Source organism: Engystomops pustulosus, chromosome 6 (genome assembly GCF_040894005.1).
Source record: "Engystomops pustulosus chromosome 6, aEngPut4.maternal, whole genome shotgun sequence".
Taxonomy (NCBI): Eukaryota; Metazoa; Chordata; class Amphibia; order Anura; family Leptodactylidae; genus Engystomops; species Engystomops pustulosus.
The window spans coordinates 58,283,609-58,311,053 of NC_092416.1; the positions used below are offsets into that span (position 1 = coordinate 58,283,609).

Consider the following 27,445-nt stretch of genomic DNA (forward strand, 5'->3'; position numbering starts at 1 on the left):
AAATGGTCTTAAAATATGCATCTGGGCTAGTGATGCGGTGTGTGGCTTCTGACACATCCAACTACCTGGGTGCATATCATTTGCATGTGCAATGTCAAAGGAAACTAGAGATAAGCAAATCATCAAGAATATGATTCATAGAAGCGGCATCACAGTTTTAAAAAGATTTGCTTCACTTGCCAGATGTATTAGGTCTAAACTGATGTTGCTACAATTGTCCTGGAAATTGGTAGATAGCTCCCTCTAGTCCTCTAAAACACATATTTTCCATTAAAAGCTCATTTCCGGTATTTCATCAAATTCTTTCATTTTTCCTCGACCGTCCCCCTTCCATCAAAGCTGGGATAAATGACAGCATTAGCTAGCTGCCAGATAAAGATTTCAGAACACAGTACTGTCATTTCTATACACATGCATGATGCCAGCGTTCTTAAAGGGAACCTGTCACCACATTTTTCACAAATACAACTAGTAACTCTACGTCACCCTTTTAGCTAAAAATTGTTTCCCTCACATCCCCATAAAATCAACTTTATGTTATCCTACCTGGAATCAGAGAGGGTGTTTCCTACTCCTCCCCATGCCATATGCCTACTCATCATTCAGCAGTTAATGTCATGTGACCAATGTGATGTCACCCCATGTATGTATCTGATCACATGAAATTACAGCATACCTCCATGCACTTCTACTCGTCCACATGCCTCCATGGATGCATGCTTTGATTTCCTTTGATCAGATACAATCATGAGGTAAATATTAATGTTACTTGGTAAAGCAAATGTTACTGGGTAAAGGGACCTTAAAGGACATCTACCATCAGTTTAGTGATGGTAGCTGTGTCCTAGTAAGAAGTTTCTGAGGAACATCGGGAACAAGTAGGCAGGGCAATGCAAGTAAAATTTAATATGAAGGACTCCAATAATGTCAATGGACTCACCTCAGACAAGTTGCATATAAGTTTACAAACTGATTTTTTAACATTGCAGAAATGGAAAGGAACATTTAGGAATAAGGACAATGTTTTTTAAACAACATTTTTTAAGAAGTGTTTATTTTGGGCGGGTTAATTTAAATGGCAGGTTCCCTTTAAAGTTGTATTCCAGTGCTGTGGCCGGTAAATGGTTACAGTGAACACATTGCTGACTCATCATCCCTGGTGAACAGAGGCCAGCAGTAGACCCTATAAGGATCCTTTATTTTATATGTAGATAAGCCATTGCCAGAGGTTTCCAGTGCCTTCTTTTAGCACAATCCATTTGAGGGCACAAGCATCACTCAACAGAGTATATAAAGAAAAATTGTAAAGCAAATCTTATGTGTATGGCCACTTTTACCCTTGTAGATAATACCTTTAAAAATATTAATAGGGTTTAGAAAATCCTGTTATCTAGTGCTCTTCTCCTATCATCCAATCCCTTCTTATGATAGGACAACTTCTAAGAGTGGCCATGACCCAAGCAATAACCCACCACCACCACCGCAAGTCACATGACTATAAGTGGCACTTGGCTTAAAAGAGAGAACGCTCCTCGAGTATAAATGGAGGAACATATGGACTTTGGCAGATGCCATTTGATTACTGATGTTTACTTACAGTCAATGTCAAAGAAAGAGCAAAGCAGACATTCTTTTAGCACATGTGAAAACAAGTTGCAGTCAATTATTCATGTTGGAAAACCAATCTTGGAAAGCACATGGCATTAAAAATTAGTTTGTTTTAAATAGCTAATTGCTTTCTAGGGAGCATTCCTATTAGAATTACCTAACTAATTAACGAAATGTTGCACCATTATAGGCACGTCATGGGATGCTAACCACATACAATTATAGTCAGCTAATCTGTTTTTATTTGTGCTGCATAATCCCTCTAAAATGTATACAAATAGCAAAGTGTCAGGGACTTTCAGCCTTCTTGGCAATCTCACATATTCTACAAATTACCTCACATGTGGGAGCACAACTTGATATGTTATGGCTTAGAGGCTATTGTACAACCAAACCAATCAATACACACTGCCACATTACACAGGTATCCTGCTGGTTTCTGTACAGAAATATTAGGTCTATTCAAGTTTTTTTGGCAAATGCAAATCAGTAAAATGAAATGTTTATGGGAGGAGTTGGGGCGGAGCAACACAGACTGGGTAAGTTAAGGAGGTGGAGTCTGTATGCGGTAAGAAATGATCACAGCTCATTGAAATCTCTTTCTTTTAAAGAGGATCTGTCACCTCTAAAAACTGCACTAGGAGCTGTGTACTAAAATAAGCAGCTCCCAGTGTTAGAACAAACGCCGCAGTGTTACACTGCTAGCATTATCGGAAACCTCCAATAACGCTTACAAACACTGCTGCGCTGTACACTAGAAAACGCTGTACCATGCTGTAAGCAGTCAGGGGGGGTCCGAGGAGCTGCTTCGCCCACAGAGCGCCTCTCCAAAGTCAGTCACCACCCCTAATCCGGCTCCCTTATGAATATGCCCGACCGCTTACAACGTGGTTCGGCGGTTTTTAGTGTACAGCGCAGCAGTGTTTGTTAGCGTTATCAGAGGTTTCCGATAACGCTAGCAGTGTAATACTGTGGCATCTGTTCTAGCACTAGGAGCTGCTTACTTTAGTAAGTTTTTAGAGGTGACAGGACCTCTTTAGGTCCTTTTTAAGAATAAGGTCACCTATATATCTTAGTTTATCTTTAGCACTACTATTTTCTTAAACTATTATAGGATATAAATTAACATTCAGTCTTTACAATTTAATAGCATGCTAGACACCAATGACGTCGATCAACGTCCTCACTGTCCATAATGGGGTAATTGGGGTTTTCAGCATGGCACCTGTATTTTGATGGAAACAACGATGGAATCTGCTATAGAGGCTTTTAGCTAAATGAAAATAGTATCAAATAATCATTATTTCAAAAATGAGATGCTTAATAGCCAGTGTGTTCTGGAAACCCTGCTTAGGGGTTCCTTTATGTAATATAAACTCTCAATCCACTGTCTTGTGTGCTACCTAGTAAACAGTCCAGTGCACCCCTTACACTCCTAAGTGCCTTTTAAAGGGTCATGCCCTGCCAACTCAAGGTGACCCATCACAAGTCTGCACAAAACGTTTGTAGACTTCTAGAGGTCCTTCAAAGGTGATCACCAGCTGCTTCACCTGTCCATTTCCTGAGATTGTCCCCCCCCCCCAAATATGGAAATCTGAATATTGTTATGGAAAACTCCTAACTTGACCTTAACACTTCATACACTAAGTCCCCTCAGTCTAGTGTTACATTGGAATATGTTGAGCTGGCCATGGCCTTGAGATAAAAGTTGTCTAACATCATCATCTTCAACACAATTGGTTAATGTATTGGGTTTTCTATACTGTCCATCAATGTTATGTGTAGCGAGGTAAGAAGAGATCAATTGTAGATAGCAAAGTTTAGTCACATGGGACCAATTCAGAACAAAAAAAGTGGAATGTATATAAGATCCCGTGACAAATATTTTCTGTGGCAGTAAATTGAGAGTAAATTTAGAGAAGTAGGAGTTGGTTTTAATTGTATGCCTTTTAGAGCAAAGTAAGTTTAATCAATTTTTTTTATTTTATAGTTTTATTAGTTTTTTAACTTCAACTTCTCTTTTTAGTATCACATACCTTCTAGCCGACATCTACTATTAGCAAATTTACATTAGGCCGCCTTATTCTATTATATTTAACCCAAGGACGACTGTTAGCAACATTTACTTTGGCTGGATATTAGCCGGGTTTATTTTTGCTAACAGCTGCGAGTAATGTAAATGACTGCGTTAACCATATTTATTAGGTGTTATATCAAAAAGATTTCTCATCCTTTCAAGGATGTTCTGAGTGACTAATGGTTGCATTTACTTAACTTAAATATATGTTACAACTTGCAACTGTGCTTTTAATCCTTTTTACATCTTAAAAAATAACAGCAAAACATAAATCTGGATGTGCTGAGCAACACTTACAAAGCAGAATTAATCTTGGGCTTAAAGTTTACTTTTTCTAAGAAGACGTTTATTAAAGGGAATTCTTATCATCTGCTTAAGGAGATGCATAAAGGCAACATGATGTACAGTGGAAGGCAATTTATACCATTATAGGGTCAGATGAGCACACCACACTGGGAGTTACAGTGGGCCAAGGTTCTGACTAGGAGGATGCGCTTACACATTGCCGGTACATATTGATGTGGCCATAATGAAAGACATTGAGATGGAATGGATATAAAAGGAGAGAAGTTATACAGTGAAAAAACAGCAGCTAAACAACAAGGCAATATAAATGAAAGATGCAGCAGTAATTTCCAGCTTGTAAATCCAAATTAAGGTCCTATTGATACCTAGAAAGACATATAAATATTATAGTGAGGTCCAAAAGAAAGGACTCCTCTCCGTAAGTCTTCTGACAATCTGTGTATTTGCACTGACAGCCTTAAAGGGGTATTCCAGGAATAAGGATAATCTGTATTTAGAAAGGTCATTAAAATCTAATGTAATGTGTAATTGATTGTTATTTTCAATTCTGCTTGGTTTAGCAGAAAAAGGATTTTGAACTAATATTTCACAGTTTAAAAAAACCTACTTTCCCTTTAATCCGTCCTGTGCCTTCCCTCCACTGGGAGAGGACACAGGACGGAAGATGGCGGCAGTGGCTGACGTCAGACGTTTGTGTCAGCAGCGTGAGGTCAGCTCTGCCTCTTCCACACTCTCTCTCATTCTGAAGCTGGGCTGGTCACATGACCTGCCATTGCCTCACACAGCAGAGAGCACAGCGTCTAGCTCCTCTGCTCCATGCTGATTGCTACACAAAACAAAGTTTGCAACATTGTATCATGTAACCAGGGAAAATCCATCTCCTGTATCTTTCTTTTTTTTCAATAAATAAACTTCACTTGTACCTCAGAAAAGTGGATACAAGGCATATCATGCATAATAACCTACATGCTCCTTAATCTAATAAAGAAATAAATAAAATGTGTGCATCTATAGTAATGAAGATAATTGATGATTTATCTCCTATCACTAGATTTAGAGTATATATGAATATAGAATGTATGTAGAATATGTATTATGTGGATATGGGATATGAATATATAGTTAGAGTAGATGTACATAGGATATAACTATATATTCATATCCTAAATCCATATACAATACTAATATACAATATACAATACTAATATACAATAATAATATCTACACCCTACCCATATATCGTATATACACTATCCACATGCTGTATATATGTAGTATATGGATAGGACATGTAGATATATATACAGTATATAGATAGGGAATAGAGATATATTCCCTATCCATATACTGTATATATCTCTAATCCTATTTATATACTGTATATATCTCTACATCCTATCCATATATTACATTTATCTAAATATACTATATACACTGTCCATATACTATATGCTCCTTGCGGATCCGGGACCAGCACCGCTCAGCTGTCTCCACTAGTTGGCTACTACCATATAATTACACATAATCAATTGAAAAAAATATATATCAACTTGATTGAAATAAAAAAAAAATGGTATACTTAGTCGAGGCATGATTCGCGCATCAGTAATTAATAATGTGGTGCACTCTGCACCAATGGCCCAAATTTATCAAATGTAGTGCAGTTTGCCTCACTGTGTCATGTGAACATAGCTTAAATTATTACTACAGCCAAATACAAAAAACTCAGTTATATAAAATTTTATTGTATAATTAAATTTTATTTATATAGGACTATTCACTATTTTTAAAAATTTCAATTGTAAAATATTATGTCCCAAACTTGCAAAGGATATATGAACCCATCTGGGGGTGTACGCTGTATATCTGAGAGATATACACCAAAATGCTTCCCAACCATGATGATTCTATGTAGTTTTACCATATATGCGAACACAACTCAACACATACTTATTCCATATACTCAAATACACTCTACACATGCATCCACATCACCTATCCATAGCACAGTAGTGAAAATAACTGGATGCACATAACAATAGGAGAAAATTCCCTATTGATCTTCATAAGCTGAGGTGCTGCTGTATGTTAATACACTTCTAGAAATGAAGATAAACTGGTTCAAAGTAGCCAAGCGCATGCAATTTTAAATGGACAGAAAACACTTCCTTTAAGGCGGTCCACAGACGTGACGTGTGGCAGCATCCTTAGGGAGCGTTCACATGTTGCGTTTTGGTTGCGTTTTCATTGTGTTTGAAATGCATTAGAGCAGCTGTTGAGAGTTTATTTGCCTAATTACATTACTGTTTGCTTCTGTTAATGCAATGTTAACACATGTGTTAACAAAATGAACATGTTAATGTTTTTGTAAATGTAAATGTTAACAGTGATGTAATTAGGCAAATCACCTCTCCTCAGCTGTTGTAATGCATTTCAAACGCAATGAAAATGTAGGTCAAAACGCAACGTGTGAACGCGCCCCTACTGAGTAGCAAGAGCAATTGCTAAACAGAGACTCTTGGTTTTGGTCTTCTAATATTGATGCAAAGTACTAAGCAGGACACTAATGTGTAAAACTAACTTTAGGGGTGCGGTCACAAGTCATGTTTAACGCATGCGTTTAAAAACGCATTGCAATAGCTGAAGAGTGATTTGCCTAATTAAACAGCAGTTAACACATGTGTTCACAAAATGCAACCGTTAATGCGTTGTTAACGCATGTGCTAACATGGCGGTTAACACATGTGTTTGTTAACATCCTGTTAACACATGCATTAACACGAGCGTTAACATTTGCGTTTTAAGTGTTAACAAGTGTTAACAGCTGTTTAATTAGGCAAATCACACTTCAGCTATTCCAATGCCTTTTTAAACGCATGCATTAAAAGTGACGCGTGATCGCACCCTAGGATGTAAGACTTCTTGGACACTGCAACATGGACACTGCTGTTTGACACCATCCATGCTTTGGCAGGAAGAACTAATGATAATCACAGACAACAATGGTAGATGCAAAAATGTGATTTATTAGCTATTATTACTGGAGTAGAGCAGGCCCTTCTGTGAGGTGATCACCTTGGAAACCACTGGGAGCAGAAGAGGGAGGGGCTATAACTGACATCTCTGTGAAGATAAGTAAAAGGTCAGGAAGACATGTCTTATACTAAAGGCTCATGGGACTTGTAGTACTGTGTATCGGCCATCTTGGATATGACTCCGCCTACTTAACAAACCCTATAAAGGTTTTCAGAACATAAAAACAAACTAAGTAACCTTTATTTTGTGATTGTTGACACTGTGTATTATTGTAGTAACATATTTATAGCATTATTGTTTTTTTATCAGAGGTTCATATTCCTGGAATACCCCTTTAAAACACAGCTAAACTTTTTTTTTTTAAAGATTTTATTTTCCATTTTTCAAAATTACAACAATGCACAAAAGGCAACAACATCCGCCTCAGGGAAGTATAAGGCACAATCATGAAGTTAGGGTTAGCAGTACAAAGAAATCAATATTGGAGACAACATCGGTCAGTAATGCCATACCAAACCCGTATATTGCGTCACAGAAGGCATCACTCTCCCAAAGGCGGAGAAACTCATTCACTCTCCCATTCACACCTCACACACACAGAGCTATCCCTCCTCCTCTCCCGCAGCAGTCTGAGCGGTCACCCACACATCCCAGATCGAGGAAAAACGATCCATAGCACCTCTAGCAGTGCGAGTTTGTACATTGGGAGTTCCGCATTAATCAGCGATATCCATTTGGCCAACGTGGGGAGCTTAGGAGGCTTCCAATTTAGCAGGATAACCTTCCTACCATAAAACATTAGTAGCCGGAACAAAACCCTCTCAAATTTTGCTTGGAGGACGTCTCCTACTAGGCCCAGGAGACACACCTGAGGGGAGCAGACACCTGGAAGACCTAGACGCTCATTGATGTAAGAATGAATGCCCCTCCAATAATCCTGAATGGACGGGCATTCCCAAACCATGTGAAAGAAAGTACCTGTATCCTCTCCGCACCTAGAACACACAGCCGAGGGGAGTCTACGCATCTGACGTAGCCGCAAAGGGGTCAAGTACACTCGGTGCAACCACTTAACTTGTATCAACTGGTCTCGGGCACTAATAACTGTTGAGCGCCAGTTGTGTGTAATTTCTTTGAGATGATGGTCCTCTAAGTCAGGGATATCTCTTATATAAACTTTTGAAGCATATCAGTGGCGTAACTAGGAGAGGCAGGGCCCCATAGCAGATTTCTGCATGGGGCCCCCCTCCCTCTTAAAAATATTTATACATACACAGACGTTTATACAATGACACACACATAACATTCTACATTCGCTTTTATGTACTCATTCACACATACATACGTATACACTCATATGCACACATTTAGGTACTCATATATACATTTATACAGTAATACATACAGTTTATATGCATCAAAGTTTCATACGTACTATTTATATACATACATCACATTCTTTTACATATGGTATATACCCACTGTGTATACACATACATGCACTATAGAAACACCATATACACATACTGAATCTATATACAGCACACACACACATACGTACAGTATATACAGTGTATACATACATAATGCATATACATACAGCATATACACACATACACCATATACATATACTTATTTAAATGCATGTGTCTATATACAGCATATAACCACACATACGGTATATACAGCATATACACACACAGTATACACATACTGCATATACATGCAGTATATACACAAATACATATGGAATATACACACACATACAGTATATACTGTGCAGCATATACATACAGCACATACGGCACATACAGCACATAGGGACATACAGCACATAGGGACATACAGCACACACTGCACAAACATATAGCACATACAGCATGCATACATACATCAATCTTACATATATAGGGACTTACATTCGGCGGGCGCGGACGGAGTCGGCCGGCATGGCAACCGTGGAGGAAGTGGACCGGCCAGGCTGCCGTGTAGAGGCTGGGCCGCAGATTGACAAGGCCAGCCTGGAGGCCGCAGAAGCATCGGTACGGCCGGGCGGCCGCCGATGGATTAGGCCGCAGGTCTGGCCGGGCAGCCGTGAAGAGACTGTGGCACAGATGGACAAGTTAGCCGGGCGGCCGCAGAAGGAGTAGGCCAAGCGGCCGAAAGCAGACTTGGGCGGGCTACCGTGGGGGACTAGGCTGGAGGGCTGCTGGAGCCGTCGGGGCGGTCGCGCCAAAAGAAGTGGGCGGGCTGAGTGACAAATGAAGAGGCCAAGTCCGGCGTCCTGCAGATAAGGTGGGCAGACAGGGACAGAGGGACGGCACAGGGGTCCGTATGACTGTACAAGGGCGGTCCCATCTTGGCTTTTCATCCCGGGCCCCTGTGCCGCCCGGGCCCCGTAGCAACCGCTACGGCTGCTACGGCTATTGTTACGCCACTGAAGCATATGTTTTTTTTTTTATCACAGAAGCAGGTGATTATAGTAAATATAATATATTTTTTTAAAGGTTTTACCCCATGAAACTACATATTCCATGAGATGAGGTATGAATTCTCCTTTGTAGAATTCCCTTCTTTATATGAAATCTCTCACATTTACCTATAAAAAACCTTCAAATAATAAATAAAGTATATAACTTTATATCAGGGAGTGTCACTTCTGAAGCCTATAGTACCCAGAACCATTGTGGTTCTGTGAGATAGAGTACTGGAGATATTGACATTCAAATTAATAAATACATTAACAACTGCCTGTGCCTCTGGTTTATGAGCTTACAGAACCACAAGCCTAATGTATAGGCTGATAATGTGTATAGAATTGATAATAAGCAATTACTGGAAGAGGTGCCATGCAAATACTATACATAGCTAGTTTAAAGGGATCCCGTCACCAGGAAGATAACTTTTACATGATGACAGGTTCCAATAACCTTTGGCATGTTGATTTCAAAAATACCTTTGTCATGTAAATGCATTGAGTGAGGAGGAGAGCAATGAGTGAGAAGGAGGGACTAAGGAGAAAACTACTTGTGCTGTTTGATCTACCCCCCTCCCCCAAGCACCCACCACTGACTGCCAGATAGTGTGAAAGAAACTATTAAAATGCACTGGAATTACTTGGATGCATGACAAAGGCAACATGCAAATGATTTGATGATCAAAAAAAAAAGTCTAAAAAAAACCAAAATACAGCATGACCTTTATTTTTATAAAATCTTCAGGTTTTTTTTCTACATATTAGTGCTCAAGCAGTACACCAGTTGCATTTTGGGGTAGGTGACACAACTAGTATAGACGCTGAGATGCTTGTTGGTGGCAATGCATGGGCTCTTACTTGATCACTAAATAAAAGACTGCGGAGGTGCTTTATTTCCTTCATTGTGAGGCCATTAATATTGTTATCTCAGAAAAGCACATTGCATACGCCTGGGACAAAAGTTCATGCAAGTTTGTAGACTTTTACGTAAAGTCATTATAGCTCAGGAGGAGTTTTCTTTTGTAACACTGGAGTTTTATTTGTGGCATTTGTCCTGCACATCATATAAGACTATAATGAGGTTTGCGTCTGTCAGGCCTTGTATATACACAAAGACCTCTGAACAGTACATTTTCCTCGCCGGCAATGAGCTCTAAGACAATTCCATTAAGTTAAGTGAATGACATGCCACTTCTATTCAGCCATGTGAGTTATGTATAATTAAACCAAATGCTCTCAAGTGTCTCCTCATATGATCTTTGGAAATGGTTTCCAGAGAAGGTAGAAATGTGGTTAAATGGAAGACTAGGTTACTCTATGTACAATGGACAGAGAGGTTTTATTCACCATTGACATACAGTAAATCATACTGGACCTGGCCATTGATTTATACCCTTTTTATTCCTTTAAAGTGCCCTTGTCATGTGACAATTGGACATTCAATAAGGAGATCTGAAATATCTTCTCTCCCATTGCAGGAAACAGTATCCCATGCCAAGGGTGTATTTTCTGTATATTCTCAGTTTATTATGGGTGCTCATTTGGTTCACCCTTTATTTGCATCTTTGCTATGAGATGTGAACAGTAGATACATTAAGTAGGTTAACATACATATAACCCTCTGACATGACTGTTTTATTAATCCATGTGGGGGGCGACACTTTGCATCACGACCAATAAGATGGTGAAGGGGCTGCAGCATTAGGACCAGCACTGTGGTCTCATCACTGATCACCAAGCACAGTGTTGTACATTATACATGGCTCTGTTTGGTTGTGAAGCTCAGATATACAGGTAGAACCGACTTAAAGGGGCTCTCCTGCAACATACACGTTGCTGATCGGAGAGGGGCCCGGTGATCACGAGATCTGGGTCTGTTGTACCGCAGTCGCAGCCCAAGATGAAGAGAGAAGCCCAGAAGTGATAGCACGAGGTCAATATGTACCCTACACGCCATGTTTCGCCTACAAAGGCTCATCAGGGGTATGATACATGACGTATTAAATATACAAAGGAATATAATACTTTAAAATAGATTCAAACCATTGTCATCTGAGTCCAATAAACAAAAGTAGAGACATACACTCAACGGCCACTTTATTAGGTACACCATGCTAGTAACGGGTTGACCCCCTTTTGCCTTCAGAACTGCCTCAATTCTTCGTGGCATAGATTCAACAAGGTGCTGGAAGCATTCCTCAGAGATTTTGGTCCATATTGACACGATGGCATCACACAGTTGCCGCAGATTTGTCGGCTGCACATCCATGATGCGAATCTCCCGTTCCACCACATCCCAAAGATGCTCTATTGGATTGAGATCTGGTGACTGTGGAGGCCATTTGAGTACAGTGAACTCATTGTCATGTTCAAGAAACCAGTCTGAGATGATTCCAGCTTTATGACATGGCGCATTATCCTGCTGAAAGTAGCCATCAGATGTTGGGTACATGGTCAGCAACAATACTCAGGTACGCTGTGGCATTGCAATGATGCTCAATTGGTACCAAGGGGCCCAAAGAGTGCCAAGAAAATATTCCCCACACCATGACACCACCACCACCAGCCTGAACCGTTGATACAAGGCAGGATGGATCCATGCTTTCATGTTGTTGACGCCAAATTCTGACCCTACCATCCGAATGTCGCAGCAGAAATCGAGACTCATCTGACCAGACAACGTTTTTCCAATCTTCTACTGTCCAATTTCGATGAGCTTGTGCAAATTGTAGCCTCAGTTTCCTGTTCTTAGCTGAAAGGAGTGGCACCCGGTGTGGTCTTCTGCTGCTGTAGCCCATCTGCCTCAAAGTTCGACGTACTGTGCGTTCAGAGATGCTCTTCTGCCTACCTTGGTTGTATCGGGTGGCGATTTGAGTCACTGCTGCCTTTCTATCAGCTCGAACCAGTCTGCCCATTCTCCTCTGACCTCTGGCATCAACAAGGCATTTGCGCCCACAGAACTGCCACTCACTGGATGGTTTTTCTTTTTTGGACCATTCTCTGTAAACCCTAGAGATGGTTGTGCGTGAAAATCTCAGTAGATCAGCAGTTTCTGAAATACTCAGACCAGCCCTTCTGGCACCAACAACCATGCCACGTTCAAAGGCACTCAAATCACCTTTCTTCCCCATACTGATGCTCAGTTTGAACTGCAGGAGATTGTCTTGACCATGTCTACATGCCTAAATGCACTGAGTTGCCGCCATGTGATTGGCTGATTAGAAATTAAGTGTTAACGAGCAGTTGGACAGGTGTACCTAATAAAGTGGCCGGTGAGTGTAGAAAAAACCCTTACCACTAAATCTCATAGCAATAATGCGAGCAGAATGTAACGGATCGCGACAGTGTCCAGGCAATCTAAGCCAAATAAATCATAGAAATTGCCATAAGTCACCTCACAAGCAATAACCTTATGCAATAAATATAAATAGACCAATAGAGATTTCTTACCTGAACATGGGGTGCTTAGAGCATCACAAAAACAGTCCTGCGTGCCCTATTGATGTGTGCGTTGGTTGCTGGTCAGTGGACCATTTGTGTAGGCATCCTGTTGGCTTTAATTGAGGCTTCCCCAATCAGACAAGCCATGCAGGAAACACACACACGGAGCAATTGTGCTGCTCAGCGATCACCCTCATCAAGAAGTATGCAAATTAGGATGAAGTTCTTGGGGGGGGGGGGGTGTTAATCTACTAATAGAGGGTTAATTCTTCAATGAAATATGTCCATTGACCATGTTAAAGTAAAGACAGTGTAAGTTAGCAGCCCTCGAGAGCTGGACTGTGAAAAATACATTTATTTTCCAGGATTGTAGCTGGACTTGTGAGATCTCTTAACAGAACACAGCACAGCTCCTCCCGCTGAGCATCTGCTGAAGTATTGTGATGGTACAGGGGAGTGGCTGTTTAGTTCAGTGAAGAGATCTCACACACCAGAGTGTTCTAAGTCCGGCTACAATCCTAGAATATAAATGCCTAATTCACAGTCCTGCTGCTACTAACATCTCAAACAAATGTATGATAACACAGATCTCCAGGGATGCAAACCTAATACTTTGTTCAGATGCTATGTAACACAAAGTCTGCAGAGGGGAATGTGTAACAAGCCCTCTGACGGCGTGTTTCGGAAGCCTGTTTAGTACATATATAAAAATGCCCAACCTTAAAAGAACCTGTCCCCTTACAGCATCCAGTATCTTTTACATTGAGATACAAACATCAGGTAATGATTATTTCTGTGACTATTGGGTCACTTGTTTGTTTTCATGATGACTATAACAAATGTCAGGATGTGGAACAACCGTCTAATAATAAACAGTTACAAAATCACAAATACAGTAGAACAAGTAACGAGTGCTAATTTATTTACTGTAACATGTTGAAGGTACATTATTTGCATAGAGACATTGCCCCCTGGTCAATTATATAAGTTATAAAAGTTTGGGCAGAACTTGAGTCATTTGGTATTTGTGTCTTGGTCAATTTATACTGAATGTGGACTGATGCTCAGTATTGGGAGTCTGCCTAGAACATCCTGAGAACAAGGGTCTATCTTGTGGTATCTGTGACTGGAGGTGACTAGACTCTCTATATGGGAGATCACTACAGTCACATGTGAACACCTTAGTGGCACATGACAGAATATCATGGTGTGGTTAAGGTTGTATGGAAAGGGCTCACCAGCTGAGCCCCATAAATACTTAGTGGTTGTTTACGGCATTATGCAGCAAACACCCATTGCTATCTCTCACAATGGGTGCTGGCACTTTATTGCACCACCCACTTCATGATATCATAGGGAGCAGCGATCCATTGCTATTAACCCCTAGGGGACTCAGCCTATTTTGGCCTAAAGGACGCGGCCCCATTTTTCAAATCTGGCCTGTGTCACTATAAGTGGTTATAGCGTGGGAACGCTATGAGATATCCAGGGGATTTTGAGATTGTTTTCTCGTGACACATTGTACTTCAAATTAGTTTAAAAATTTGGATGAAATCTTTTGCGTTTAGTTATGAAAAAAAAACTAAATTTGGCAAAAATTTTGAAAAATTCTTTATTTTCAACGTTCTAAATTCTCTACTTTTGATGCAGATAGTCAAAGCACCCAAATAAATTCATAACTTACATTTCCCAAATGTCTGCTTTATGTTGGCATGGTTTTTTAAGATTCCACATATTTTACTAGAATGTTATGAGGCTCAGAATTTGGGTGCCATTTTTCACATTTTTTGTAAAATCGCCAAAACCCGTACTTAGATGGACCTGCTCAACTTCTAATTGACACTGAGAGGCCTAAATAATAGCGAGACTCATAAATTACCCCATTGTGGAAACTACACCCCTCAACGTATGAAAAACTACTTTTAAGAAGTTTGTTAACCCTTTACGTGTTTTATAGGGGTTAAAACAAAACGGAGGTGGAGTCTGCAAATTGTAATATTTTTTCACAATACACTCATTTTGGGTGGAAAATTAAACATTTAAAATGGATTAAATGAAAAAAGGCTCCACAAAGTTTGATACCCAATTTCTCCCGAGTACACGGATACCCCATATGTGCTGGTAACCTGCTGTAAGGGCGCACGGCCGGGCATAGAAGGGAAGGATGCGCCATCCAGATCAGATTTGCTATGTCACATTGTACAGGCTATAATTTTTTTATTTTTTTTAATGTGGACCTATAGGGGCTCATTTCTTTTGCCACATGAGATGCACTTTTCTAATACATAATTTTGGAGCCTCTATAGCTAATTGGTGAGATTTAATTAACTCTTTGTTGGTGGAGGAAATTAAAATCATCAATTTTTAGGAAAATTTTTATGTGTTTTTTTTTTGGCCGTTAACCATACCATAAAAATAGTATATTATTTTTATTCTATGGGTCGCCACGATTATGAAAATACTTCATTTATATATATTTTTAATTTTTTACCATTTTTACTGAATAAAAAGTAATTTGGCAAAATTGTTGTTAATTTTAGCATCACCGTCTTTCATATGTATAACTTTTTTATTTTTCACCTCACAAATCTGTTTAAGGGCTTATTTTATGCGAGAATGATTGCTCTTTTTAGTGGTCTTATTTTAGATTGCGTAACTTTTTAAAATCACTTTTTTTAGAGCATTTTTAAAGGGCATTAATAAAAAATCATCTTTTTCAGAGAGAGTTTTTTTAGGTTGTTTTTTACGGGGTTCACTTTGCGGATCTAATAACGATTCTGTTTTATTATACAGATTGTTACGGACGCAGGGATACCAAATATGTGGGGGTTTTGTGTATTTTATTCAATTGTACTGAATAAAAACTAATTTGGAGAAAATCTTATTCATTTTAGCATCACCATCTTTTTATATGCATAACTTTTTTATTTTTTGGCTGACAAATCTTGTTAGGGGCTTATTTTTTGCGAGAACAGTTGTTCTTTTTAGTGGGCTTATTTTAGAGTGCATAAAATTTTTTAAATCACTTTTTAGAGCATTTTTTATAGGGTATTAATTAAAAATTATCTTTTTTCGGAACGTTTTTTGCGTTTTTTTCCTCCGGCGTTTACCGTGCAGGTCCAGTAACAATTCTGTTTTATTATGCAGATTGTTACGGACGCGGCAATACCAAATATGCGGGGTTTTTTTGTGTTTTTATGTTTTTTATACTTTATTAAGTTTTTTTATGGGAAAGTGACATTTTAGGGGCTTATATTTTATGTATTTATTTTTTATTTATTATAATGTGTAGTGTTAACTGTTTTTGCATTTTTTTTACTTATACATACTTGAACTTAAACCAGTGATGCTCTGATCACTGGTTTAAGTCCAATACACTGCTCTACAATACTATTTTATTGTAGAGCAGTGTAAACTGTCTGAGCATGCTTGCGCATGCTCAGACAGTTTGCAGTCAGACCCGGAAGGGATCTGGCTGCCTCGGAGCTGCCCGGAAGAGGATCGGATCCCCCGGTAAGCGGCACGGGGGATCCGATCCACAGCAGGAACACCCTTACACGCCGCGGTCATGCTTGACTGCGGCATGTAAGGGGTTAACACCCGCGATCGGAGTCGGCTCCGATCGCGGGTGTTACAGCGCGGTGTCAGCTGTGATAGACAGCTGACAGCCGCTGCTTCTGGTACCGGCTCCGTTCGTGAGCCGGTCCCAGAAGCTGGACGTTATACTACGTCCCGGTGCGCTAAGCATCTAGCCCCGGGGACGTAGTATAACGTCGTGGTGCGCCTAGGGGTTAAAACTAGGACTCTGAGGCTTGTCAAAGAGAAATCTTCACTAGACCCTGCTGGAGGCAACGGTATTGCAATATAATGTGTGAGAGTTCAGGCCCCCTAGGGTTCAAGTACCCTAGGGGGCCTAAAATAAGTGTTTAAAAAGTTACTGGAAAAAAAGAACTAAAGACCTAAATGTTAAATTCACCCCCATTCCCTAGAAAGGAAAAAAAACAAACATTATCAAACATGTTAAGTATCCCCATGTCTTAAAATGTCTGATCTATCAAAATACAATAACAATTATTCCCAGTGGTGAGGAAAAAAAGGCCCATGTGTCTGAAAGGGCATAATGGTATAAAAGCTCGTCCCGCAAAAAAATTACACGTTCTGTACAACAAAGTATGAAAAACTTATGGGCATCAGAGGAAGCTGCCAGTGGCGATACGCATGGGGTTCCTATTCTGTCCCCCTTGCCTCTGCGTGATACATCTGTGATTTGTAGGGTTTATATTGTCAGTGCTTTTATATGCCTTACTGGCTCATTAGAATAATTTTACATTTGATCACGCTTGATTTTGAAGGTTGATTTCCTTTAAACTGGACCCATTCCAAGACTTCAATCTGAGATTATTAAACTCTTACAAAAAAAAGTATATTAGAAAGGAGCAAAACCTTTTAATCATAATGACAATGGACAACCCCTTTAACAATATATTCAGTCCATGGTATGTTACCTTCCATCAGTGTGAGTTGTGAAGTGTTAATGTAAGTGCAGGGCTGTGCAGAGAAGACTCCATTAAAGCTTATTGTGTATGTGATATTGGTACAAGGACTGCATCTGTGAGTGCTGAAGGTCAGTGAGCCGGAAGCTATAGCGGCAGTGCATATGCGCTGAATTTACAATGTACCATTAGTTGTTTCGGTATGTAAGTAAATTATTCAGGTGCCACAGAATCGTGTAAGGTCTACCAGAAAACCCTTTCAGACTGCTGAATGCCCCCCACGTCTTCACCTCAGCCCCGGGTCAAGACTTCAACAAGGAGTAAGTAATGTGCAGCACTTCTGTGCTGCAAAGATGGGGAAGATCACATGCAATTTACATTTATTAGATTCACAGGGAAATATCAGCATTATAGGAGAACATTTGGAGAACAGCTGAAGGATTGGAGAGCAGAGAGGTTGTCCTAACCCGACATCTGGCCACATACAAGACACTGTGGTATAGGGCGTGTTACCGACAAAACTCCTTGAGGTATGAAAATTAGCTCCCCCTAAAACTGAAGAAAACTGTCTCCCTAAAAACACCTATAGGTAGTTACCCTGTACATCAATGTCAAGCCCGATAGGACTACCATAAACTCGTGCAATATGTGGATTACCATGATTGTTGTGCAACATTCATATTTGTCAGGGAGAACCTCATGACTGAAAAATCACAGGATTAGGATACACACGTATAGGAAGGTTCATCTATACTGGCCATCTATACTGTCTGCTCTGGCACATAGAAGGGGAGCCCCAGAAGAGGAAAGCCCCAGCATTTCCTAATGTTTAAATGAAAAGGGGTTGTCCTAGTGGTGTTCTCCCGGTAAATGAGTGGAACTTTTCCCTTAAACCGGTTGTACCAAGTTTTCAAGTTATTCCCCATCCACAGTGTTTGGACCACCACAGAGAATGGGGTGCCCAGCAATATGGAGAACAGAACTTTTGTTGCCATTTATTCGTTTAACAGTATGGCATTGTCGGAAACTGCTGAGCACAGCGCTATCTCTAGCACTCACTTAGACAGTGATTGGGAGTGACAGAGATAGGTGAGCACAGTGTTCAGCATAGTATTGAATGGAGCGGCAGGATGCATATTTGTCCTGCAGCTCCATTCATTGGTGAACACAAGATCCCCGATCTCCCTATCCTGTGGGTAGGGAATACCTTTAAAAACAGATTCAAACCAGCCAAATGCATTGTAAATATGCAAAAACACGACGTGTGACCGCACCCTTAGTGTGTAGTCTTCATGTAGTTTACAATGAGTGCAGCATGCACTTCCTGCACATGCACTAACACATGCGCACTGAAGCTGCAGTGTACAAGTCTGGTTTTAATGTTGATCTGAGCAGATACCAGTTGTATAAAATAAGTAGATATATATTTTGTTAGGTTACTGTGTTCTTAAAGTGGTATTTTGTACACTTATCCAAAAGTCCATAAAGCCCAAGGTTTGGTCCCACTTACAGGATCCCTATAAATATAAAACACCCCAGACAACAGCCCAGCATGAATATCCTAAGGATGTGAAAGCAGCACTTTTATTACTGTCATGAATACCTACCGCATGAGACAAATGATAGGCCATGGGTGAAGGCATGAGCTGGCTGGGGACATGCTGGAGAGAGATTTTAGATGAGTGACTTATGGTTGGGTAACGAGAAGATGTGGTCAGCTGGGACATGGATAACTGCAATAATAAAACAATCATATCTCAGTAAGATTCATAAAGCTGCAACAAACATAAGACTACTTAAAGGAAATCTACCAGCATGATAAACCAGGGGCACTTACACATACAGCAATGTTACTAGTTATCCATGACCTCTTCCCTTCTAAAATCAACTTTTAAAACTATGCAAATGAGCAGAAGCACTCTGGGGGGCATTACCAGAGCCGTTCTTTCCTGTAGCTTAAATTGTATCCCCTCCCCTTCTGCTCCTTCAGCACATCCCCCCTCCCTCTGTCTGCTGTAATTTAACAGCAGCAGAGATAGTTTCAGAACACAGTGGTGGGGGAAGTGCTCCTGCACAGTGTAACAGTCTGTGGAGCTACAGTACAGGGGCTCTAGTCAAAACCCTAAGAGCCCTTTTGGCTTATTAGCATAATATTAAAAGTTGACTTTATGAGGAAGGAGGCCACATGATAAGATTATCATAGTCACGGTGCCTGGATCTATGAGTAAGTGTCCCTGCATTATCATGCTACATTTTGACGGTAGATAAGAAGACAGTATGCTGCATAAGAAAAAATAGTAAAAGTTTGTGCATTGTTGGACTGTAGTGCAAGTAAATTTGTGATGATTTGTTATATATCTTTCTGCGTTTGGCTCAGGGGCAAGATGAAGGATACAGCCCTTTATTGCTTTTACGTTTCCATTTTTTTTACAAATTCACTCTTTAAAAATGACAAAACTTTTTTTTTTTATTTCTCTGTGTAGGCAGCTCTGTGAGGGCTTGTTTTCCACGTAACAAATTGCACTTCCAAGTGATGGTATTTAATTTGCACTGTTGCAAAAATATTTCAAATCCGGGGAAACTGACGAAAAACATATTTGCGCTATTTTCATTTTGGACCTTGTTTTTAAAGACTTACAATGTGCGTTTAAAGAGACACCTCACCTTTATTTTTTGGGTTGGTATGATCACAGAGATGCTAAATACATATAGGTTTTATAACGTTTTAGTAGATTTGAAAACATGTAAATCTTTTGTATGAAATTTATTTTCTGTTTTGCCCTATTCTGTGGCCAATACGGTAACTTTTTCATAGTTCCGTTTACTGTGCTGTGTAAAACATAATTTTTGGGGGGATTGGGATGATGTTTTCATTGCTTCCAATTTGATGACTCTTCGACCTTTTGATCGCTTTTTATTAAAATTATTATGAGTTCTAAAATGTAAAAAAAAATAATAATAATAATAATTCTTTTTTTATACAGTGCACACAGATTACGCAGCGCTGCACAAAGCTTGTCAAATTGGTCCCTGTCCCCATGGGGCTCACAATCTAAACAACCTAACAGTATGTTTTGGAGTGTGGGAGAAAACCGGAGTACCCGGAGGAAACACACGCAAACACGGAGAGAACATACAAACTCTATTCGAACCCAGGACCCCAGAGCTACTCGGGCATTTGGTGTTATTTTCTGCTTCAAGGTTTTAGATCGGGCGTTTTGAGAAGTGACGATGTCTAAAATGTTTATGATTTCATATATTTATTTAATTTTATATTAGTTCTAAGGGAAGGGGGGTTAGTTGAACTTTGAGTTTTTATTTAAAATATTTTTTTTTCTACTTTTTCTTACAATTTTTTTTTACTGTATATTTAGACCCTCTAGGGTACCTAAACCCTAGAGGGTTTGATCACTCCTAACATATACTGCAATACGGCTGTATTGCAGTATATGGGGATTTTCCTATACACTGGTACACTATTATAGATCCTGCTGAAGGACAAGACTGGGAGTCTGAAGTAGACTCCCGGTCATCACAGCAACGAATCCAGACCAAGATGGTGGCACCAATGCGCCACCAGGCACTCAAATACTCCCAGCAGCTTTGCTGGGGGAATTTAAATGGTTAACACCCATGATCAGTTATGCACCCGGCCAGCGAGCCCTCTTCATGCACTTGCTGCTGCACCGTGACGTTGAAAGCGTAGCGGTAGCAATAGTATAAAGATCTCTGAGTAAACACTTACTGCAGGCCCCAGCTCGGTATCTTGAAGAACTGTGGTATTTGCAACCATTGCCTTTGCTAAAGAAAAAAAAGAGAAAGAATAAAATATATATAAATTGATTATTTAAAACAAGAAATAGTCAATACCATACATTGGGAAATGCAATAAAAAAATTAAAAAAAATTCTAAAACGATGATTTAAAGGGAGTCTCCACAACACTGCATCTAAGCCTCACTTTTCTCCTGCGCCACACATGATGCACGCAGTGTGGGGGCAGTGTATGGAAGTGCCAACAGCCTGTACATACATAGAGAACACAGTTGTTCTTTGTGCAGTGGTTTGGGAAGGTACTTGTGGGTCACTTCTCAGGTAAATAAGTTGGGAACTGAACTGCAGTAACACATGTCGGCCACTACACAGAGAAGAAAGCTGTTGGATCAGGTAATGGAAGGAGGGTACCATCAATGTCAGCAAGCTGAAAACCTGGTAAACAACATTTTTTATCTTTAAAGTCTTTAAATTCTGTAATTGACCATTATGCAAGTAGAGCTCAGATTCTCTATACAAAGGAGACAGACAGTTTGCAAAAGCACCTTCTAGTGGTGGATAACAAAATATTAAAGGAAATCTACCACCCGGATGAAGGATTGTAAACCAAGCAAACTGATATGCAGGGGTGTGTCAGAAGTTTTTTTGTAAACTTCCTATGCCCTTGTTTTTAAGAATATAAAAGGCTTTAAAAATTCTACAAATGAGGCCAAGGGGCTCCAGGCTCCATTAAAAACTATGAAGCCTGTGGTCCCTCATTTGCATAATTTTAAAAACCTTTTTTCAAAAGAATAAAACTAGGAAATAAGACGCTAAAAGAAGAGACGATCCTACCAGAGGGGGCCCACACCAGTATGTCAGTGTGCTCAGTTTACAATCTTTGATTCTGGTGGTAGATTTCCTAGTAACTTTTATATAAATGGAGCTTAGTATCATAAATAAAAAAAGAAGATGTGCAGATATGTGTCATGTAAAAGATATATAAAGGTTGCAATATACTAAAAGGCACACAAATGTTTTAATAATCCAAAAAGGAATCTGTCTTCTATCTTCTGTGATAGTATTTCTATCATGTTACACATTTGGCCAGGTAATCCAATACAAAGTGGATTTTTTTCTCTCTTAGTCGTTTAAGGCTGCTTTTTGTTCAAATGTGAGGCTTTCATTGAAATCCTACGGCCAGACATGTGTGTTACTTATGGCACCGGTGTTAGATCTTGGGTGGCTGCCAAGAAGGCAAAATTGCTTAGAAAATGATAATCCAACCTGAGTAAAGAGGGTCATGTAGTGACTCCATCCACTATCTCTAATGTCAGTAATGGATGGGATGGAAAGATTCCATTACTCAACATTAGAGTCACTCAGGTCGGATATTGCTGGAAACCTCATCAGTATTGTAGCTGCCACCAGCCAGAGGTATGTTCCTTTTACATTGTTAGGAAAGTCACTGAGATGTCGGGAGCTTATAAAAGTGCCAGTGATGCTAGGGAAGAATACAACACTCAGCCGATAACTGCAAATAGTGGACTGCACTCACGTACAGGGGAAAAATAGCTAAAATGAAGTCTCCCCTTAGGTCGGCAGCACAAGCTCGAGCTGGTGTTTGGAGCTGCTGAATGTTGGGCTGTCCCCAAGGACTCCACACATTGCACAGGGCGGTGGTGATTCGTATCTCCCCGTGACCTGTAACCGTTACCCAATTAGCCATATCCATAGGGAGGTGCTTGTGATTTGTGATAAATCACATAATTGGTGGCGACTTATAACATATTGTTATAACATAAACAAAAAAAGGCTGCAAAATGAGCCTGAGGGGCTCCGCACTCAATAGAAGTTAATGGAGTCTGGAGCCAGGCTCATTTGCATATTTTTAAAGCATATTTTCTTAAAAATCTAGGGCATAGGAAGTTAAAAGAAGAGCAGATCCTGATAAAGGGGGCACACACCAGTATGTAAGTGTATTTGGTTTAAAATCCATGATCCTGATGGTAGATTTCCTTTAAGTTTCAGTATACCATCTTTTGTTCCCCTATGGGGAATTATGTGTATTAAATTGATTTTGCAATAAGTATTTTATATTTTATGAGTTGGTACAGTTTGGTTTCGTGTGATGCAGGAACTCCCCTGTCTGCCAATCAAACAGTAGCGCCGAGACTGTTACAGTGATGTTTAGAGGCGTTGTCCATTTTCAGCAAATAATTGATATTGTTTGTGTAGTGAAAAGTTATACAATTTTTCAATATATCTTCTGTATCAATTTCTCACAGTTTTTCTAATTTCTAACAGCTTAAAAAAATGTTTTCGTATGGACAGAATTCTCTCCATGATCAGGTGATGTCGAAACACAGGTGCACGGCTCGTTAGTATCACAGAGAGTAATCTGAACCGTGTGTTAAAGAGTTGTGCACCTGTGTGACATCACATGACCATGGACAGATTCCTGTCCACTGGTAGTAAACTGTGAAGCTTCCCATAGAATGACAGCAAGCAGAGATCTAGAAAACAATGAGGAATTGATTTTAAAAAAAAAAGTATTTTGGAAAATTGTGTAACATTTTATTACACACGCAATAGCAATTATATAGTCCCACCCCATGGATCCACCCACAGATTGTCTGATCCCAAAATGGACAGGGCTGTCCCCTTTACAAACCGCGCCCCTTTTGGATATATATCGTCTCTGAAATTAGAAAATATTCCAGCAAATTAACTATTGTTAAGTTTGGCACATGGTAAGTAATTAAAGATTTATAACCTAAAAATATGTCTCTTTACCTCTCATAGGACCCAGGGGACAAGCTGATGCCCCTTCACCCCTGTAAGCTATGCCACCGTTAGAGCATTTTCCTGGTGTGAATGACAGCTATAGAAATATAGGGAAGGGAATGTAGGTGACGCAGTGACATAAAAGACAACACCAGGAAAGTCAATATGGCCGACAATGATCGCAGATAATTATTTCCGCTTAGTTAAACACAAGGTAGGAGTAATATTTCTGATTGTGATGGTGCGGATCGCATCACATTCTTCTACTGCTATATAATGAAATTTATGGCCTCTCCTTGTGGCCAGGAATAGGTCAAACTTACAAGCATTTTCATTTTCTCTTTCTTTGATGCTCAATGAAACAACCTGCTTATTCCATCTCAAGGTCATTTCAGGTTTAAATGCCATCGATCTGCGACACAGTCGGCTGTTAACCGCTATTTTAGATAATTCACTTCTTTTTGAAACCTCTAATATAATTACTGGAAAGCCAACTCCATGTTGGTAAAAATGTTGTTATCCGAGTTACTTTGTAAAGTATAAATGTATTTTATTATTGTTATTTTATTTTCTTGCCAAGTACACAATTGTCATCTAATGTTTAGTCTTATTTGTTTTAAAGAAAGCAGGAAAAAAATATAGCGGATACTCATAAACCAGGGACACTTACTCACTGATACAGGCACTGTGACTGTGGTAATCTTCTTATATTTGTTATCCATGGCCTCCTTCTTTCTAATATTAACTTTATAGATTATGATAATAAACCAGAAGGGCTCTGGGTTTGGGGATTCTATCAGAGCCTTTCCGTGCTCTGGCTTCAGAGGCTGTTACACTGTGCAAGAGTACTTGGCACATTCCCCCTGCTCCTGTGGCACTTCACCCTCCATCTAGCTGCTGAAATCTCACATGGGGAGGGAGAAGTACTTCTATACAATGTAACAACCTTTGAAGCTACAGAACAAAGGGGTTCTGGTAACAACCCTCAGAGCCCTTCTGGTTCATTAGCATTCTCAAAGAAGGAAAGAGGCCATGGATAACAAACATAAGAAGTTTACCACAGTCACAGTGCCTGGATCTATGAGTAAGTGCCCCTGTTTTATCATAATTGAATATGATTGAGATTTCCTTCAATTGTCCTTATGTTGATCCTGGGAATAATAATTGTAGGGAAGGGGGTAGGAGGGGTCCGAGCCTAGATAAAAATGGGGAAGAGTGAATGGGATGTACAGCCTCTGGCACTGTGCAAAGTGTCTATGGTGGGCAGAGAGTTAGGTAGGTTGCAAATTGCATTCAGGATGTGCACCATCTGTCAGGAGAAGCGAGTCCATCCACGAGTTCTGCCACGTTGAAGTAGATATAATTATCAGATACTCTAAAGCGAGCTGTTGGATATGCACAGCAGCAACAGAGAAGCGTAGAGGACTCCTGCATGGGAACCAGAGGAAGTTCAGATATTTTTCCCAAATTTTAGTGCAAGAGGAAAGAAAGGGTGGGAAGGGGGCAACACAAATTAGGGCATTTTACATAGCGCCTATTATAAATGGGGATGTATAATAAAAGGGGGCATGGGTATTGGACTACCAGACTTCAAAGGCTACCACACAGCAGCCCACCTAGCTAGAACCCTAGACTGGTGCTGTAACTCCAGCTCAAAGCCTTGGGTGCGTCTGGAGCAGTCCTTCACGACAATCCCGCTACAGGTGTTGCCTGTAGAAAGAACTACAACCCTAAAGTCACACCCCACGATCGGCCCAACTGTCTTTCATTGTCAGCTAGACATTGTCAGGGAAAGATTACTGCCTAAACATTCTCCGTTGATGCCAATACTGGGACATCCTGCCTTTTCTCCAGGATGCGAGGACATTGTATTTAAACAATGGAGACGAGTAGGCAAGTTTAGAGCAGAACATTTTAGTAGGAATTCGGCGTGGTTGACGTCTCCACAACTCATGGAACTAACAGACCCATGCCCGCTAGGAGTGTGGAAACCTCAACAATTACGGCATTATTTGACCTCCCTCCCTCCATGCTCTCAATTCTCCAAAAATCCAACCTCATTTCAAAGTCTTTGCTCCAGCATAGGGACCATTTCTCGTACTTATGTCTTGTGTCCATTCCCGACGACCGTGGCCCACAATACCTGATGCAATGGGAAACGGATCTAAACATTTCACTCACACCTGAACAGAAGTCATACATTTTCGAACTATGTCACAGTACCTCAGTAAGCTCAAAACATCAAGAGACATCAAGCTACAAACTCATGGCCAGGCGGTATAGGGTTCCCACCTGGCTACAAACTATCTTCCCGCTGGTACCGGAGATGCAGAGAGGAGGAAGGATCACTCCTTCATATCTTTTGGTCCTGTCGGGTACTCACTCCTTTTTGGCTGAACTTACAACGTCTCATCTCCTCAGTCAGGGAAGATTCCTCCTCTCCTTGTCCTCGACCATTGTGACGTCTCAACGCGGATGTATAAAAGATCTCTATTACGTTTCTTAATAATTGCGGCCCAGTCATGCATTGCAATTCTTTGGGAACAGACTACTCCACCAACAATTGCTATGTGGATCACTAAAGTAAATGACATCATACGCATGGAAGTCCTCACCTCCTCTGTGCATGGCATTCAATTCAGTAAAACCTGGCAACCCTGGATCCTCTTCCAACAATCGGCCAAATATAGGCAACTCATTTGACATTTTTGAGAGGCTTTCCGGGCTCTCTTGGTTGTTCTTCTTCCCCCTGACCTGGGAATCCTCACTCCCTTGTCCACCCTTCAGACCCTCCCTGCCACCCTTTTTCCCACTATTCTATTAACCCCTTTTCCTCCCATACTTTTCCCTTTAATTGTTACAGTTATGTGTTGCCTTGGGGAGCCCTTTGTGGACACTCTGTGGAGTCCAGGGACTCCCTAATGGCCTTTTTCCTTAAAATACTATAAAATTGGCGGGAGTGCAGCAGAGACTGGAACATGAGCTTGTAGAAGTCATAGCTGAAGTGCTGTTATGTCAAATGTATTACTATATGTGACTCCTATTTGATGTGTTATTTGAAATGTGATAAGGACTGTGTTCCTGATTTTCCTGCTGATTACTTCCCCTACGAATAAAACTAATTTAAGAAAAAGAAAAGGGGGCATAACTTCAGCAACAGAAAATGGGACTTTTCAAGTACAGAAGTCTAAGGAAAAGAGGAAATTATACGTGGAGCGATTAAAAGAGTGGGAATAATAGGTAGGTGGGAGCGCCTAAGGGAGTTTATATATACAGTGTGCAGGGAGGTGTTATACCTTTTGGGGACAATATTAGGTAGGATTACGAGCAAGTAACTTAGAACAAATCTGCAAATTATGTCCCTCTTTCACAGCATTAGGTTTGAAATGAATAGCTATTAGGAAAAAAAATGTTGGCGCAAGAAAGTTGGCTTTAGCTTTAAGGAGGGCATAATATTTGCATCAGAGAG

General features: G+C 40.2%; 1 protein-coding gene across 4 annotated transcripts in view; it reads right to left on the reverse strand.

Annotated features, from left to right (window-relative positions):
* NPHP4 (nephrocystin 4) overlaps positions 1-27,445 on the reverse strand; it is a 175,953-nt gene that overhangs the window by 65,070 nt on the left and 83,438 nt on the right. For all 4 annotated transcript variants that reach the window (XM_072156210.1, XM_072156209.1, XM_072156212.1 and 1 more), the window contains exons 12-13: positions 21,183-21,238; positions 19,045-19,170 (exon numbers count right to left, since the gene is read on the reverse strand). In XM_072156210.1, the coding sequence (XP_072012311.1) occupies positions 19,045-19,170; positions 21,183-21,238 (182 nt within the window). The remainder of the gene's footprint in view (positions 1-19,044; positions 19,171-21,182; positions 21,239-27,445) is intronic.